At 36.5% G+C, this 17383-nt stretch overlaps 1 protein-coding gene across 1 annotated transcript in view; it reads left to right on the plus strand.

Annotated features, from left to right (window-relative positions):
- The window catches only part of LOC128659668 (protein HEG homolog 1), a 198375-nt gene that overhangs the window by 112612 nt on the left and 68380 nt on the right, over positions 1 to 17383 (plus strand). Inside the window, exon 5 of the mRNA XM_053713237.1 lies at positions 10821 to 10879. Within this exon, the coding sequence (XP_053569212.1) occupies positions 10821 to 10879 (59 nt within the window). The remainder of the gene's footprint in view (positions 1 to 10820; positions 10880 to 17383) is intronic.

A 17383-nucleotide genomic window follows, 5' to 3' on the forward strand; every position in this document is an offset into this window, starting at 1 on the left:
GAGATTATTTATAGTTACAGACACTGCAGAGCATAAAGACATATAGATGTATTAAATGAGAATATTTTATAGTTACAGACACTGCAGAGCATAAGAGACATATAGATGTATACAAGAGATTATTTATATAGTTACAGACCACTGCAGAGCATAAAGACATATAGATGTATTACATGAGATTATTTATAGTTAGACACTGACACCTGCAGATAGCATTAAAGACATATAGATGTATTACATGAGATTATTTATATAGTTACAGACACTGCAGGAGCATAAAGACATATAGATCTATTACATGAGATTATTTATATAGTTACAGACACTGCAGAGCATAAAGGACATATAGATGTATTACATGAGATTATTTATATAGTTACAGACACTGCAGAGCATAAAGACATATAGATGTATTACATGAGATTATTTATATAGTTACAGACACTGCAGAGCATAAAGACATTTAGATGTATTACATGAGATTATTTATATAGTTAGACACTGCAGAGCATAAAGACATATAGATCTATTACATGAGATTATTTATAGTTACAGACACTGCAGGGCATAAAGACATATAGATGTATTACATGAGATTATTTATAGTTACAGACACTGCAGAGCATAAAGACATATAGATGTATTACATGAGATTATTTATAGTTACAGACACTGCAGAGCATAAAGACATATAGATGTATTGCATGAGATTATTTATATAGTTACAGACACTGCAGAGCATAAAGACATATAGATGTATTACATGAGATTATTTATATAGTTACAGACACTGCAGGGCATAAAGACATATAGATGTATTACATGAGATTATTTATATAGTTACAGACACTGCAGGGCATAAAGACATATAGATGTATTACATGAGATTATTTATATAGTTACAGACACTGCAGAGCATAAAGACATATAGATGTATTACATGAGATTATTTATATAGTTACAGACACTGCAGAGCATAAAGACATATAGATGTATTACATGAGATTATTTATATAGTTACAGACACTGCAGAGCATAAAGACATATAGATGTATTACATGAGATTATTTATATAGTTACAGACACTGCAGAGCATAAAGACATATAGATGTATTACATGAGATTATTATATAGTTACAGACACTGCAGAGCATAAAGACATATAGATGTATTACATGAGATTATTTATATAGTTACAGACACTGCAGAGCATAAAGACATATAGATGTATTACATGAGATTATTTATATAGTTACAGACACTGCAGAGCATAAAGACATATAGATGTATTACATGAGATTATTTATATAGTTACAGACACTGCAGAGCATAAAGACATATAGATGTATTACATGAGATTATTTATATAGTTACAGACACTGCAGAGCATAAAGACATATAGATGTATTACATGAGATTATTTATATAGTTACAGACGCTGCAGAGCATAAAGACATATAGATGTATTACATGAGATTATTTATATAGTTACAGACACTGCAGAGCATAAAGACATATAGATGTATTACATGAGATTATTTATATAGTTACAGACACTGCAGAGCATAAAGACATATAGATGTATTACATGAGATTATATATATATATAGTTACAGACACTGCAGAGCATAAAGACATATAGATGTATTACATGAGATTATTTATAGTTACAGACACTGCAGAGCATAAAGACATATAGATGTATTACATGAGATTATTTATAGTTACAGACACTGCAGAGCATAAAGACATATAGATGTATTACATGAGATTATTTATAGTTACAGACACTGCAGAGCATAAAGACATATAGATGTATTACAAGAGATTATTTATATAGTTACAGACACTGCAGAGCATAAAGACATATAGATGTATTACATGAGATTATTTATAGTTACAGACACTGCAGAGCATAAAGACATATAGATGTATTACATGAGATTATTTATATAGTTACAGACACTGCAGAGCATAAAGACATATAGATGTATTACATGAGATTATTTATATAGTTACAGACACTGCAGAGCATAAAGACATATAGATGTATTACATGAGATTATTTATATAGTTAGACACTGCAGAGCATAAAGACATATAGATGTATTACATGAGATTATTTATATAGTTACAGACACTGCAGAGCATAAAGACATATAGATGTATTACATGAGATTATTTATATAGTTACAGACACTGCAGAGCATAAAGACATATAGATGTATTACATGAGATTATTTATATACTTACAGACACTGCAGAGCATAAAGACATATAGATGTATTACATGAGATTATTTATATAGTTACACACACTGCAGAGCATAAAGACATATAGATGTATTACATGAGATCATTTATAGTTACAGACACTGAAGAGCATAAAGACATATAGATGTATTACATGAGATTATTTATAGTTACAGACACTGCAGAGCATAAAGACATATAGATGTATTACATGAGATTATTTATAGTTACAGACACTGCAGAGCATAAAGACATATAGATGTATTACATGAGATTATTTATAGTTACAGACACTTCAGAGCATAAAGACATATAGATGTATTACATGAGATTATTTATAGTTACAGACACTGCAGAGCATAAAGACATATAGATGTATTACATGAGATTATTTATATAGTTACAGACACTGCAGGGCATAAAGACATATAGATGTATTACATGAGATTATTTATAGTTACAGACACTGCAGAGCATATAGACATATAGATGTATTACATGAGATTATTTATATAGTTACAGACACTGCAGAGCATAAAGACATATAGATGTATTACATGAGATTATTTATATAGTTACAGACACTGCAGAGCATAAAGACATATAGATGTATTACATGAGATTATTTATATAGTTACAGACACTGCAGAGCATAAAGACATATAGATGTATTACATGAGATTATTTATAGTTACAGACACTGCAGAGCATAAAGACATATAGATGTATTACATGAGATTATTTATAGTTACAGACACTGCAGGGCATGAAGACATATAGATGTATTACATGAGATTATTTATAGTTACAGACACTGCAGAGCATAAAGACATATAGATGTATTACATGAGATTATTTATATAGTTACAGACACTGCAGAGCATAAAGACATATAGATGTATTACATGAGATTATATATAGTTACAGACACTGCAGAGCATAAAGACATATAGATGTATTACATGAGATTATATATAGTTACAGACACTGCAGAACATAAAGACATATAGATGTATTACATGAGATAATTTATAGTTACAGACACTGCAGAGCATAAAGACATATAGATGTATTACATGAGATTATTTATATAGTTACAGACACTGCAGAGCATAAAGACATATAGATGTATTACATGAGATTATTTATACATATTTAGTTTGTTACTGTCAGTGCTAGTGCTGTTATTATATACATATGTAGTGTGTTACTGTCAGTGTGCTAGTGCTGTTATTATATACATATGTAGTGTGTTACTATCAGTGCTAGTGCTGTTATTATATACATATGTAGTGTGTTACTGTCAGTGTGCTAGTGCTGTTATTATATACATATGTAGTGTGTTACTGTCAGTGTGCTAGTGCTGTTATTATATACATATGTAGTGTGTTACTGTCAGTGCTAGTGCTGTTATTATATACATATGTAGTGTGTTACTGTCAGTGTGCTAGTGCTGTTATTATATACATATGTAGTGTGTTACTGTCAGTGTGCTAGTGCTGTTATTATATACATATGTAGTGTGTTACTGTCAGTGCTAATGCTGTTATTATATACATATGTAGTGTGTTACTGTCAGTGTGCTAGTGCTGTTATTATATACATATGTAGTGTGTTACTGTCAGTGCTAATGCTGTTATTATATACATATGTAGTGTGTTACTGTCAGTGCTAGTGCTGTTATTATATACATATGTAGTGTGTTACTGTCAGTGTGCTAGTGCTGTTATTATATACATATGTAGTGTGTTACTGTCAGTGCTAGTGCTGTTATTATATACATATGTAGTGTGTTACTGTCAGTGTGCTAGTGCTGTTATTATATACATATGTAGTGTGTTACTGTCAGTGTGCTAGTGCTGTTATTATATACATATGTAGTGTGTTACTGTCAGTGCTAGTGCTGTTATTATATACATATGTAGTGTGTTACTGTCAGTGCTAGTGCTGTTATTATATACATATATAGTGTGTTACTGTCAGTGTGCTAGTGCTTTTATTATATACATATGTAGTGTGTTACTGTCAGTGTGCTAGTGCTGTTATTATATACATATGTAGTGTGTTACTGTCAGTGTGCTAGTGCTGTTATTATATACATATGTAGTGTGTTACTGTCAGTGTGCTAGTGCTGTTATTATATACATATGTAGTGTGTTACTGTCAGTGTGCTAGTGCTGTTATTATATACATATGTAGTGTGTTACTGTCAGTGTGCTAGTGCTGTTATTATATACATATGTAGTGTGTTACTGTCAGTGTGCTAGTGCTGTTATTATATACATATGTAGTGTGTTACTGTCAGTGTGCTAGTGCTGTTATTATATACATATGTAGTGTGTTACTGTCAGTGCTAGTGCTGTTATTATATACATATGTAGTGTGTTACTGTCAGTGCTAGTGCTGTTATTATATACATATGTAGTGTGTTACTGTCAGTGTGCTAGTGCTGTTATTATATACATATGTAGTGTGTTACTGTCAGTGCTAATGCTGTTATTATATACATATGTAGTGTGTTACTGTCAGTGTGCTAGTGCTGTTATTATATACATATGTAGTGTGTTACTGTCAGTGTGCTAGTGCTGTTATTATATACATATGTAGTGTGTTACTGTCAGTGCTAATGCTGTTATTATATACATATGTAGTGTGTTACTGTCAGTGTGCTAGTGCTGTTATTATATACATATGTAGTGTGTTACTGTCAGTGTGCTAGTGCTGTTATTATATACATATGTAGTGTGTTACTGTCAGTGTGCTAGTGCTGTTATTATATACATATGTAGTGTGTTACTGTCAGTGTGCTAGTGCTGTTATTATATACATATGTAGTGCGTTACTATCAGTGCTAGTGCTGTTATTATATACATATGTAGTGTGTTACTGTCAGTGTGCTAGTGCTGTTATTATATACATATGTAGTGCGTTACTATCAGTGCTAGTGCTGTTATTATATACATATGTAGTGTGTTACTGTCAGTGCTAGTGCTGTTATTATATACATATGTAGTGTGTTACTGTCAGTGCTAGTGCTGTTATTATATACATATGTAGTGTGTTACTGTCAGTGCTAGTGCTGTTATTATATACATATGTAGTGTGTTACTGTCAGTGCTAGTGCTGTTATTATATACATATGTAGTGTGTTACTGTCAGTGCTAGTGCTGTTATTATATACATATGTAGTGTGTTACTGTCAGTGCTAGTGCTGTTATTATATACATATGTAGTGTGTTACTGTCAGTGCTAGTGCTGTTATTATATACATATGTAGTGTGTTACTGTCAGTGCTAGTGCTGTTATTATATGCATATGTAGTGTGTTACTGTCAGTGTGCTAGTGCTGTTATCATATACATATGTAGTGTGTTACTGTCAGTGCTAGTGCTGTTATTATATACATATGTAGTGTGTTACTGTCGGTGCTAGTGCTTTTATTATATACATATGTAGTGTGTTACTGTCAGTGCTAGTGCTGTTATTATATACATATGTAGTGTGTTACTGTCAGTGCTAGTACTGTTATTATATACATATGTAGTGTGTTACTGTCAGTGTGCTAGTAGTGCTGTCAGTGTGCTAGTGCTTGTCATTTATACGTAGCATGGTAATTGGTTCATTATCTGTCCGTAATTAAAGGGACACTGAACCAATTTTTTTCTAGATTCAGATAGAGTATGTAATTTTAAGCAACTTTCTAATTTACTCCTATTATCAAAATTTTCTTCATTCTCTTGGTATCTTCATTTGAAATGCAAGAATGTAAGTTTAGATGCCGGCCCATTTTTGGTGAACAACCTGGGTTGTTCTTGCTGATTTGTGGATAAATCCATCCACCAAAAAAAGATTAGATGCCTTCTTTTTCAAATAAAGATTGGAAGAGAACGAAGAAAAATTGATAATAGGAGTAAATTAGAAAGTTGCTTAAAATTGCATGCTCTATTTGAATCATAAAAGAAAAAATTTGGGTTCAGTGTCCCTTTAACTAAAGAGAAGTAAAGAAGATAAACCAAGGGGTGTATCGCTGGACAGCACAACCTTCCTGACTTTAGGGTAATGATTTTAGCTGCAAGAAGAAATCAGCCAATTCCTATTCGGTTTATTTATTTATTTATTTATAAAATATTTTACCAGGAAGGATACATTGAGATTTCTCTCGTTTTCAAGTATGTCCTGGGACCACAAAACATTGCATTGATACAGTAGGGTACAATAACAATAATAATACACAATATATGCAAACATTTAACATAGAACTGGTAGGACATATTTAATCAACCATAAGTAATTAAATGCCCTATCCTCCTGGCTTGCTGTAATAACTTACCAGTCATAAAACTGACTGACACATAACTTAACCATAAATGACTTTGGTAATACATAACTTGAATAATGACACAAACACAGGTGTGCGGGTATAAAGACCCGTAGGGTCCGCATTTATTATAGAACATAGGAACCGGCTGGAAGCAACTCAGCAAACCTTAAACCAGGTGGCGGCAATCTAGCTAGGAGAGTAAGTACCCCGCGCTAAGGAAATTGAACCACGCACGTGAATGCCTACACAAGCGGAGCTTAGCTGCACGCACAGACTTAGGGAGTTCTCGGCAACATCAAATGAGGGGATGTGCCCCAGGCGGGCGCCTGCGAAGACTACCCTCCCCCTGGGCCAGCCGTCACTCTACCTCTAATGGCAAACCGGGGCGTGGGACAAACCGCCTAGCCAGGGTGTGATATTATAAAGCTCCAGACCAGTAGGACCAGGTGTGACTAGGCGCGTGTACATGCCACTACCTGGGGAGTCAAAAAACTTACGTCCTTGGGCTTAAGGAAGCGAGCCGCGTAGCCCTCGTCCTGCCTCAGACACCCTGCTGATAAAAACACCCTAGTGATGTCCAGCCTAAGTGATGGCCGCCTTACCAATGAAAGGGAGGGAAGCTGTGAAGACAAGCTGGAAAGAGGGTTTGGGGCCTGTAGCTTGGCTTCTTAAAGGTGAGCCCTGTACCCACCCACAAAAATGCAACATTGTTGCCACTTCACAGCAGCTCACTCCTAAGGGCCTTAATTCTTATGTATGTTACGGGCTATGCTGCCCTCCACTGTCTTGACTCTTGACAGGTGCATTCTGTTTTGAGATATGCAGAGAGGGATCTCTTAAAGGATATTAGGCATGGGGAAGGTTTGAAAGTGTGCGGGAGGTCGTTCCATAATTGTGGTGCTCTGTAAGAAAAGGAGGATCGAGCTGCTTTCTTTTTGTATTGAGGCAAGCTAAATAATGTGCTGTTATTGGATCGGAGGTTATAGGAGGTGGGAATAGCAGGGGAGAGCATTCTGCTCAGGTAGGGTGGGAGCTTCCCAGAAAGGCTCTTAAAGACAAGGCAGGAAAGATGGAGGGTGCGTCTGGATTCCAACGACAGCCAGTTTAGTTCTTTTAGCATGTCACAATGGTGGGTCCTGTAGTTACATTGTAGCACAAAGCGGCAGACCGAGTTATATAACGTATTTAGTTTATTAAGGTGAGTTTGCGGTGCAAGTGCATATACTACGTCCCCATAATCCATGATTGGCATCAGCATTTGCTTTACAATCTTTTCCTTTACTGTAGGGCTGAGGCAAGATTTGTTTCTGTACAGGGCACTTAGTCTTGGATAGAGTTTAGATGCCAGTTTTTCTATGTGGAGGCCAAAAGATAGATTGGGGTCTAACAACATACCCAAGTATTTAAAAGAGTGGACTGTGGTCAGCGTGCAATTGGATTTTGTTTTGATGCGAAGATGGGAATTGTGTAATTTGTGTAATTTAGGTCCCGTTCCAAAGATCATTGTGACAGTTTTGTCAGTGTTTAGGAAGAGTTTTTTTTTTTGAGATCCACTTTTCTACCTCTGTGAACTGGTCTTGGAGCACTGCTTCAAGCTGCGACAGATCGGAATTGTTTGCATAGATTACTGTGTCATCTGCGTACATGTGTACAGTTGAGGATTTGCAGGCATTAGGCAGATCATTTATAAATAATGTGAATAGTAGGGGGCCGAGAATGGAACCTTGGGGTAACACCACACATGACTGGGAGAGGGAGGGAGTCGCTGTCAGAAATGGAGAAACCAGGTTAGTGGACGATCACCAATACCTGAGTTTTTTAGTTTGAACAGTAGTATGTCGTGGTCCACTGTGTCAAAGGCCTTTGAAAAAATCAAGGAAAATAGCTCAAGTTAGGTCTCCTTGTTCCATGCCAGTTTGGATGTTGTTGCAAACTTTTAGGAGGGCAGTTGTAGTGGAGTGATCAGGGGTCAGATAGTTAGATTGTTGGTAATACTCACATAATTGCGCAGGGACGCATTTTTCTAAGATTTTTGACAATACTGGGAGCAAAGATATAGGGCAATAATTAGAAAGCAAGGTTAGCTCCCCACTTTTATGGATAGACACTACTCTTGCAGTTTTCCAAAGTTTGGGTATGTATCCAGACACCAAGGATTCGTTAATTAGGGTTGTGACAGGTTTAGTAATTGCCGCCGCACTGAGCTTCAACAGCATTGCTGGGATTTGATCAGGTCCAGACTGGTTTTTCATTTTTAGATAATTAAGGTGTTTCTCTTCTCTATATTGGATCTTTGCTGATTTAGTGGGGCCTGATCCACATTTGTAGTTTCAGGATTCGTGTCATTTATTAGTTTGTCAATCAGGGTGGTGGAGCATCCAACAAAATAACTATTAAAGGCATTTGCTACTTCTAAGGGGAGTTGCAGGGTATGGTTGTCCACAGTGACAGTGGGGGGTTCGGAGTGGATTGGAGAATTTTGTAAGTTATTTATGAGTTTCCAAAACTTTCTAGGGTTTGATATGTTATTTTTCAGATTTTCACAGATATATTGGGCCTTGGCCAATTTTGTTTGTTTAGTGCATTTATTTTGCCATTTTCTATATACACAGTGATTGTTCATAGAGCCTGTATGTTTGAATTTTGACCACAATGAATCCCGAAATTGGTACATTTGAATGAGGTCAGCTGTGATCCAATGCATATGCGCTCCTTTTACTCTCACCTTACGCAGCGGGGCATGTAAATTCCAAACTTGTAGGAGTTCAGACTGAAAGAATTCAACTGCAGAGTCAAGATTTGGGATTAGGTTTAATCTGTGCCAGGGTAGGTTCTGGATGTCAATTAGAAAAGATTGAAGATTACATTTTTTGAAGGATCTGGTGATTTTAACCTTGGGAGAGGATTTAGTTGCCTTTATTTTGCGCACACAGTACACTAAGCAGTGGTCACTGAAATTGTTAGGGAGAACTCCTGCCTCCTGGATTCGGTCGGGAGAAGTGGAGAGAATCCAGTCGAGCAGGGTATGATTATGGCTTTTGATATTTATGCGATTTGGGGAGGAGATTAATTGCGTTAGCTGCAAAGATTTAAACAGCGAGCGACAACTATTATTTTTTGGATTCAGCCAATCAATATTAAAATCTCCAAAAACCAAAATTTCACTTTTTGGGTTTTGAGCTATGGTTTCAATAAGGAACTGTGCTATGTCAGAAATGGAATGCACAGGGGAGCTAGGTGGGCGGTAGATTCCTGCAACAATGATTGATTTACTGCACGGGATCTCAATTTTGCCAGAAAGGAAATCAAAGATGGCAGAAGAGCTATATTGTTGTAAGGGGGTGAACTTTATGGAAATGTCAGCATAAATTACAATGCCGCCTCCTCTCTTTGCTCTATCATTTCTATGGCATGTACCCATGTATTGCAATGGCAGAGTCAGGTATTTTTGCGGTTAGCCACGATTCAGAGATCACAATGATTTTGGGCTTGTATTGTAAACACCAAGCTTGCAGTGCATCGATTTTTGGTAGTAAGCTCTGAATATTACAGTGCACAAAGGCGAGGCCTTTTTAGCTAGAAGGCTAGGAATGGAATTTTATTTTTAATAACCCTCCACCAGCACTCAGCATATAAGTTACAGCAACAGAGCAGGCCATGGTGTATGATAATGTGTTTTCCAGTTTGAGGTGTGTGCTTATGGCGGTAATGATAGGAACTAAATTGGAGTGAGAAAAGAGTTATCATGAATAACAGTATGGTCATATTTGGATTCATGTTAGAGGTATGAGGTGTGTAGAAAAAAAAGTATATACTATTGATGTGTGATATGTAGCTATTTGTAGGAAAAGAGGGTATGTATTCTAAAGGGTTAAGCAAAAGGAAGGATGTGTTGATTAGTGTTTGCACCTGTCATTTAATGAGAAATAAGGTAGTGTGGGAGACTATCTATAAATGAGGGAAACTATCTTCCATAGGCTACCTGTTTGCATAGCAGTGGTACAGCTGAGGTGAATGTCTGTCTGTATTTTCTTAAGACTGGGGTGCTTTTAAAATCAAGCTGTTTGCATAGCAATGGTACAGCTGAGGTGAATGTCTGTCTGTATTTCCTTAAGACTGGGGTGCTTTTTTCTTTATTTATGTTTATTAAAATGTTGTAAAAAGGGTATGCGGCACCTTATCTAAGTGCAAAGTGATGTGTTGTGTATATTGTTACGCCATATTGTGATGTGTTTGTTTGTGCTTCAGTTCCAGACATTGTTTCGTGACATCGATGGCTATTTGACTACTTTTGTACATGAAATAAAGTAAGTGTCTGTCGTTTATCTGTCTGTCTACTGTATCTGTCTATGTAAGGCTAGATTACAGGCGGATCGCTTTATCTTTGCCCCACCCATTAAAAATGAGCTGGCATCTAAACTTACATTCTTGCCTTTCAAATAAAAATACCAAGAGAATGAAGAACATTTCATAATAGGAGTAAATTAGAAAGTTGCTTAAAATTACTGTTCTATCTGAATCACTAAAGAAAAATTGTGGGTTCAGTGTCCCTTTAATACCCAAGATCTCATATCTTTCAGCCCTTATAACTTTTTATTGCATTTTAAAAAAAAATTAAAAATTCTTAGAGTTGTTATAAGTTTAACTGTACTGTGTAAGGTATATTTATTAGATAGTGTTATTATAAGTGTAACTGTACTGTGTAATGTATATTTATTAGATAGTGTATAAGTGTAACTGTACTATGTAATGTATATTTATTAGATAGTGTTATTAAAAGTGTAACTGTACTGTTTAATGTATATTTATTAGATAGTGTTATTATAAGTGTAACTGTACTGTGTAAGGTATATTTATTAGATAGTGTTATTATAAGTGTAACTGTACTGTGTAAGGTATATTTATTAGATAGTGTTATTATAAGTGTAACTGTACTGTTTAATGTATATTTATTAGATAGTGTTATTATAAGTGTAACTGTACTGTGTAATGTATATTTATTAGATAGTGTTAATATAAGTGTAACTGTACTGTGTAAGGTATATTTATTAGATAGTGTTATTATAAGTGTAACAGTACTGTGTAAGGTATATTTATTAGATAGTGTTATTATAAGTGTAACAGTACTGTGTAAGGTATATTTATTAGATAGTGTTATTATAAGAGTAAATGTACTGTGTAAGGTATATTTATTAGATAGTGTTATTATAAGTGTAACTGTACTTTGTAATATATATTTATTAGACAGTGTTATTATAAGTGTAACTGTACTGTGTAATGTATATCTATTAGATAATGTTATTATAAGTGTAACTGTACTGTGTAATGTATATTTATTAGATAGTGTTATTATAAGTGTAACTGTACTGTGTAAGGTATATTTATTAGATAGTGTTATTATAAGTGTAACTGTACTGTGTAATGTATATTTATTAGATAGTGTTAATATAAGTGTAACTGTACTGTGTAAGGTATATTTATTAGACAGTGTTATTATAAGTGTAACTGTACTGTGTAATGTATATTTATTAGATAGTGTTATTATAAGTGTAACTGTACTGTGTAATGCATGTTTATTAGATAGTGTTATTAGTGTAACTGTACTGTGTAAGGTATATTTATTAGATAGTGTTATTATAAGTGTAACTGTACTGTGTAAGGTATATTTATTAGATAGTGTTATTATAAGTGTAACTGTACTGTGTAAGGTATATTTATTAGATAGTGTTAATATAAGTGTAACTGTACTGTGTAAGGTATATTTATTAGACAGTGTTATTATACTGTAAATGTAACTGTACTGTGTAATGTATATTTATTAGACAGAGCTGTTATGAGTGTAACTGTACTTATAAATGTATTTTGGATGTGTTTAGTGTTCTTGTCTTGCGTAACAGTTCACCAGAGCTCTGAGGTTGCAGTAATCATTCTAGCGTAAATTGCAATTGCATTAACTTTCAACTTGTAATACGGGTAGAATTTAACTTGTGTGTAAACTGCCACAAAATCCCAATATCTCTCGTGCGCAAATGATAGCGTGCCACTCGTGACCAAGCCCATAGTATCTATCTATCTATCTATACAGTATCTATCTATCACAATAGGCCGAAACGTGCGTCTGGGGTTTTGCTGTTTCTCTCATTCAGAGAGGGATTGCCTGGTATTTCGGGGCTGGACTGTACTGTGAAGTCAGGATCAGACTGATATGCTTCAGGAAAGTTCTTCTCTGTGAAAGGCACATATTGAGCAAAAAGAGGCTGCTTCTTGGGTGGTAACTAGCCATAGAACAAGCTATTATGCTACTGTTCATTCCCAGGTTTGAGCGCTTCTCTTTTTTTATTTATTTATCTGTATCGATCTATCATCTATCTATCCATCCAGTATCTATATCTATCTATAGAGTATCTATCTAGTGTCTGTTTGTCTGATTTGTCTACTTTTGTCATTGGTTTTAATGGGTTTCTCTTACTAAGAAAGTCCCTATTTATCATTGGAATTTGTCTATTAAACACTGATGGGTCGATTTATTAAAAGCTTTGCAAGCCTTTTGACCCCATACGACTGCAGCTTCTCACAAGAGAACCTGCACACCGTAATTAACAAGCAGCGGTCATCACAGCGATGCTTCCATAATCTTTCGCCACCTCTAAAGTTGCGAAATTTTTGGCTAGATTTATTAAAGCTGAGGCGTACAGGGGCGCGTATATGCACCCCAGTACGCCTCAGCTCGCCTGTGGCGGGGCGAAAATACCCGCAGGTATTCGGCATTGCACACAAGCGCAATTTTGCGCTCGCGTGCAATCCCGCTCCCTGCCCGTGCACAACCAATCACGCGCGGGCAGGAGCAGTCAATCTCCTCGGTCGGACTCGACCGAGGAGATTGAATTTCGCCACAGTAGAAGTGGCGAAGATCTTAGGGAAACAGAAGTAATCACACTGACTGCAATTAGTTGCAGCCAAGTGATAGAATACAGCTGCGCTGTCAAAAAGACAGCTTAATGTGTGCATTATACTAATTAGTAAATAATTCTCAATGAGTACAACTATATCTATATCGCTGAATATATATTTAATACAATAAAACCTAATATTTAGCAAAATAAAATCATAAATAAATCATTTCATAGAGAACGCAACATGATACATTCAAATTGGCATAACAGACAAAATATTCCTAAAAAGATCAATTGTTAAAACACCTTTAGACAAAAAAACACCAAAACAAGTAACGCTTTTTTTTAAAAGTCTTTTGGTGGAGTGAAAGCAATGATGGCTCCAATGGAGGATTTATGTGTTAGAACATACAGAGCAAGCCGTTGTTAGTAAAAAGGAAGAGAAGCGTTTTTAAGCGAGCATAAGCTGGGTTAGCAATTTCCTTTTTTCCAAGCTGCAGAGTTGACAAGGACCGTGTATAAAGCTGCTGTTTATAAGAGAGGCTCTCAGACTCCTGTATAAAGCTGCTGTTTATAAGAGAGGCTCTCAGACTCCTGTATAAAGCTGCTGTTTATAAGAGAGGTTCTCAGACTCCTGTATAAAGCTGCTGTTTATAAGAGAGGCTCTCAGACTCCTGTATAAAGCTGCTGTTTATAAGAGAGGCTCTCAGACTCCAGTATAAAGCTGCTGTTTATAAGAGAGGCTCTCAGACTCCTGTATAAAGCTGCTGTTTATAAGAGAGGCTCTCAGACTCCTGTATAAAGCTGCTGTTTATAAGAGAGGCTCTCAGACTCCTGTATAAAGCTGCTGTTTATAAGAGAGGCTCTCAGACTCCAGTTGCAGTTTTAACAAATTTATTAAAAGAACATCTTATAACAGAATGCATAATCTTCAGCTCTTGTTACAGTTAATGTCTCTGTGACTGCCTTACTCATAAACTAACTATTTCCTGCTGAACTGCAGTGTAACATATATTAAACTTCCCCCCTGGAACCAAACACTATCTTTTTGGGTCCATACATATTGATACATATTTTCCCTTTTTGGGGAAATGGCAAAAGCTATCTCTTTTAATTATTGTAGGAATATGGATCCTGAGATGCAGTCTTTCATTGTGCTAAATATTAGTCCACATAGTCATTTAGATATTCTGGTTTTCGGATACATCTCCCACTTCTAGTCTGGGTGTTTCTGGATCCCTGTGGTTGTTCTGACAGGACTCTGTTGTCATCCTGCAATCTTTCCGTGTCTGATATTTCACTGTTTATTTCTTCTTGTCCTTCTTCTTCAGAGTTATTTGTCATTAATGGCTGGTTTGTATTCTCAATGTGAGATTCCTCTTGGGTGCTAGTTTGGGTCCTTGCTGGAGGCCTGTAGCGTCCAGTGCCTCTCAGATGCCTCCTATTTCTCCTCAGGACCTGTCCTGACTCTGTCACCACTTCATATGACCTAATTCCTACAGGAGCTCTTAGGCAAGCCTTCCGCCACTCTTTTCCTTGGTTTGTTTGCGGTTGTACCCACACCTGTTCACCAACATTTAGAGGCCGCAGGTCTTTGGCTCCCTTGTTATATTGAGCAGCTTGCAATGATTGCTGCTTCCTGCTCAGGATTTATTAACAGACTCCCTCTCATTGGAAGTAACGATTTGGTCCTTCGACCCATCAGTCTTTGAGCAGGACTGCACTCCATGCCTTGTGTTGGTGTGTTGCGATGATCCAAAAATGCTAGATCATTTTGAGAAGTCACAGCTTTTTGCAGTAGTCTTTTGGCTGTCTTTACTGCCGACTCTACTTTTCCATTGCTTTGAGGGTATCCTGGTGACGAGGTAATGTGGTCAAAGTCCCAAACCATACTGAAGTCTTTAAACTCCATTGAAATAAACTGTGGTCCATTATCAGAACATACCGTGTCTGGAATTCCATATCTGGCAAAATGGGCCTTTAATTTTCTTATTACTGTAGTAGATCTTGTATCCTGAAGATGGTCTATCTCCCAGAAATTAGAGTCATAGTCCACTGTTATTAAATACTCCTTTCCTTGGAATGTGAACAAATCAATGCCAAGCTTTTCCCACGGTCTCGTTGGGATCTCATGAGGAACGAATGTCTCTTTTTGTTGTTTAGTATCAAATGAACGGCATATGTCACATTGGTCGATATATTCTTTTAGCTGTGCATTCATTCCTGGCCAGTAAATACTCTCCCTGGCTCTGCGTAGACATCCTTCCACACCAAAATGTGAAGAATGTATTCGAGACATAATATCTGTTCGGAGATCAGATGGAATAACTACTCGCTCACCTTTGAATAGAACACCATCCTGTACACTCAATTCATCACGTATGTGGTAGAATGGTGAAGCCTCTAGGGGTACCTGTTCCTTAGCATGAGGCCAGCCGCTCATCACAATTCGCTTTACTGCTTGTAAAGTCTTGTCTTTTTCTGTGCTCTGTTGTATAGCAACAAGTCTCCTGTTTGAGATGGGTAGATATTGGAGCATGTTTATAGTTTCAATCTGGTGCTCCACAGAACCCTCCATGGAACCTTTTTCTAAATAAGCCCTACTTAATGTGTCTGCCACCGCCAGAGACTTCCCCGGGCAGTATCTGATACATGCATCATACATCTGAAGCCGTAACATCATACGCTGAAGACGTCTTGGTGCTTTAAGTAAGGGTTTTTTCATGATGCTTTCAAGGGGCTTATGGTTTGATTGTACAGCTACTGTCTGCCCAAATGTGAATTGGTGAAATTTTTCCATTCCAAATAGGACTGCTAATAGCTCCTTCTCTATTTGTGCATAACCTTGCTCTGTCTCTGTCATTGCTCTGCTTGCAAAAGTGATTGGTTGTTTACCTTACATCAGTGCTGCTCCCAGACCTTTCTCTGATGCATCACATTGAAGTTCTAAAGGTTCGTCTGGGTTATAATATTTAAGCACTGGTGCACTGCTGAATTTTTATTTCATCTGCTGAAATGCCTCTTCCTGCACCTCTGTCCATTCCCACACTGTACCTTTCTGGGTTAGTTGTCGCAGTGGTTCACCTGCATCTGAGAGGTTTTCACAAAACCTAGAAAGATAGTTCGCCATCCCCAAAAATCTCTGTACTCCTTTAACATCTGAGGGTCTGGGCATTTCAGTGATGGCTTTTACTTTATTTGGATCTGCTTGAAGTCCCTGGGCTGATAATAAGTGACCAATATATGGCACTTCTGTTTTTCTTAGCTGAAATTTTTCTGGATTTAATTTGATGTGTCTTTCTCTACAACGATTTAGTAATTTCTTCAACTTTTGATCGTGGTCTTGAATAGCTTCCACATCGGTATCGCCTTCTCCTACAATCAGAATATCATCTGCAATGATCCTGATACCTGGTAGCCCTTCCGGTGCATGATTTAGTTTTCGCTGGAACACTTCTGGGGCTGGGCTAATACCCATAGGCATTCTAACCCAGCGGTATCGGCCAAAAGGAGTAGAGAAAGTGGTCAAATAGCTGGATTCTTCCTCTAATTCAATATGCCAAAATCCACTCTTGACATCGCATACTGAAAAAATCCTTGCTTTTGCTAGGTCAGGGAGAATATCATCAATTGTTGGCAAAGGATAGTGGCTTCTTTTCAAAGCCCTATTCAGAGGCTTAGGGTCAATGCAAATTCTTAACTTCCCTGATGGTTTTTTCACTACCACCATACTACTAATCCAGTCTGTACTTCTCTCTACAGGAGTTATAATGCCCTGTTTTTCTAAACTGGTAAGCTTCTCTCTAAGGGGTTTGAGTAATGACACAGGAACCTTTCTTTTTTGAAGTCTAACAGGCTGTACAAGAGCATCCACTTCCAATTTTAGTTTTCCTTCTAGACAGCCTACTCCGTGAAAAA

The sequence above is a fragment of the Bombina bombina genome, chromosome 5 (genome assembly GCF_027579735.1).
Source record: "Bombina bombina isolate aBomBom1 chromosome 5, aBomBom1.pri, whole genome shotgun sequence".
Taxonomy (NCBI): domain Eukaryota; kingdom Metazoa; phylum Chordata; class Amphibia; order Anura; family Bombinatoridae; genus Bombina; species Bombina bombina.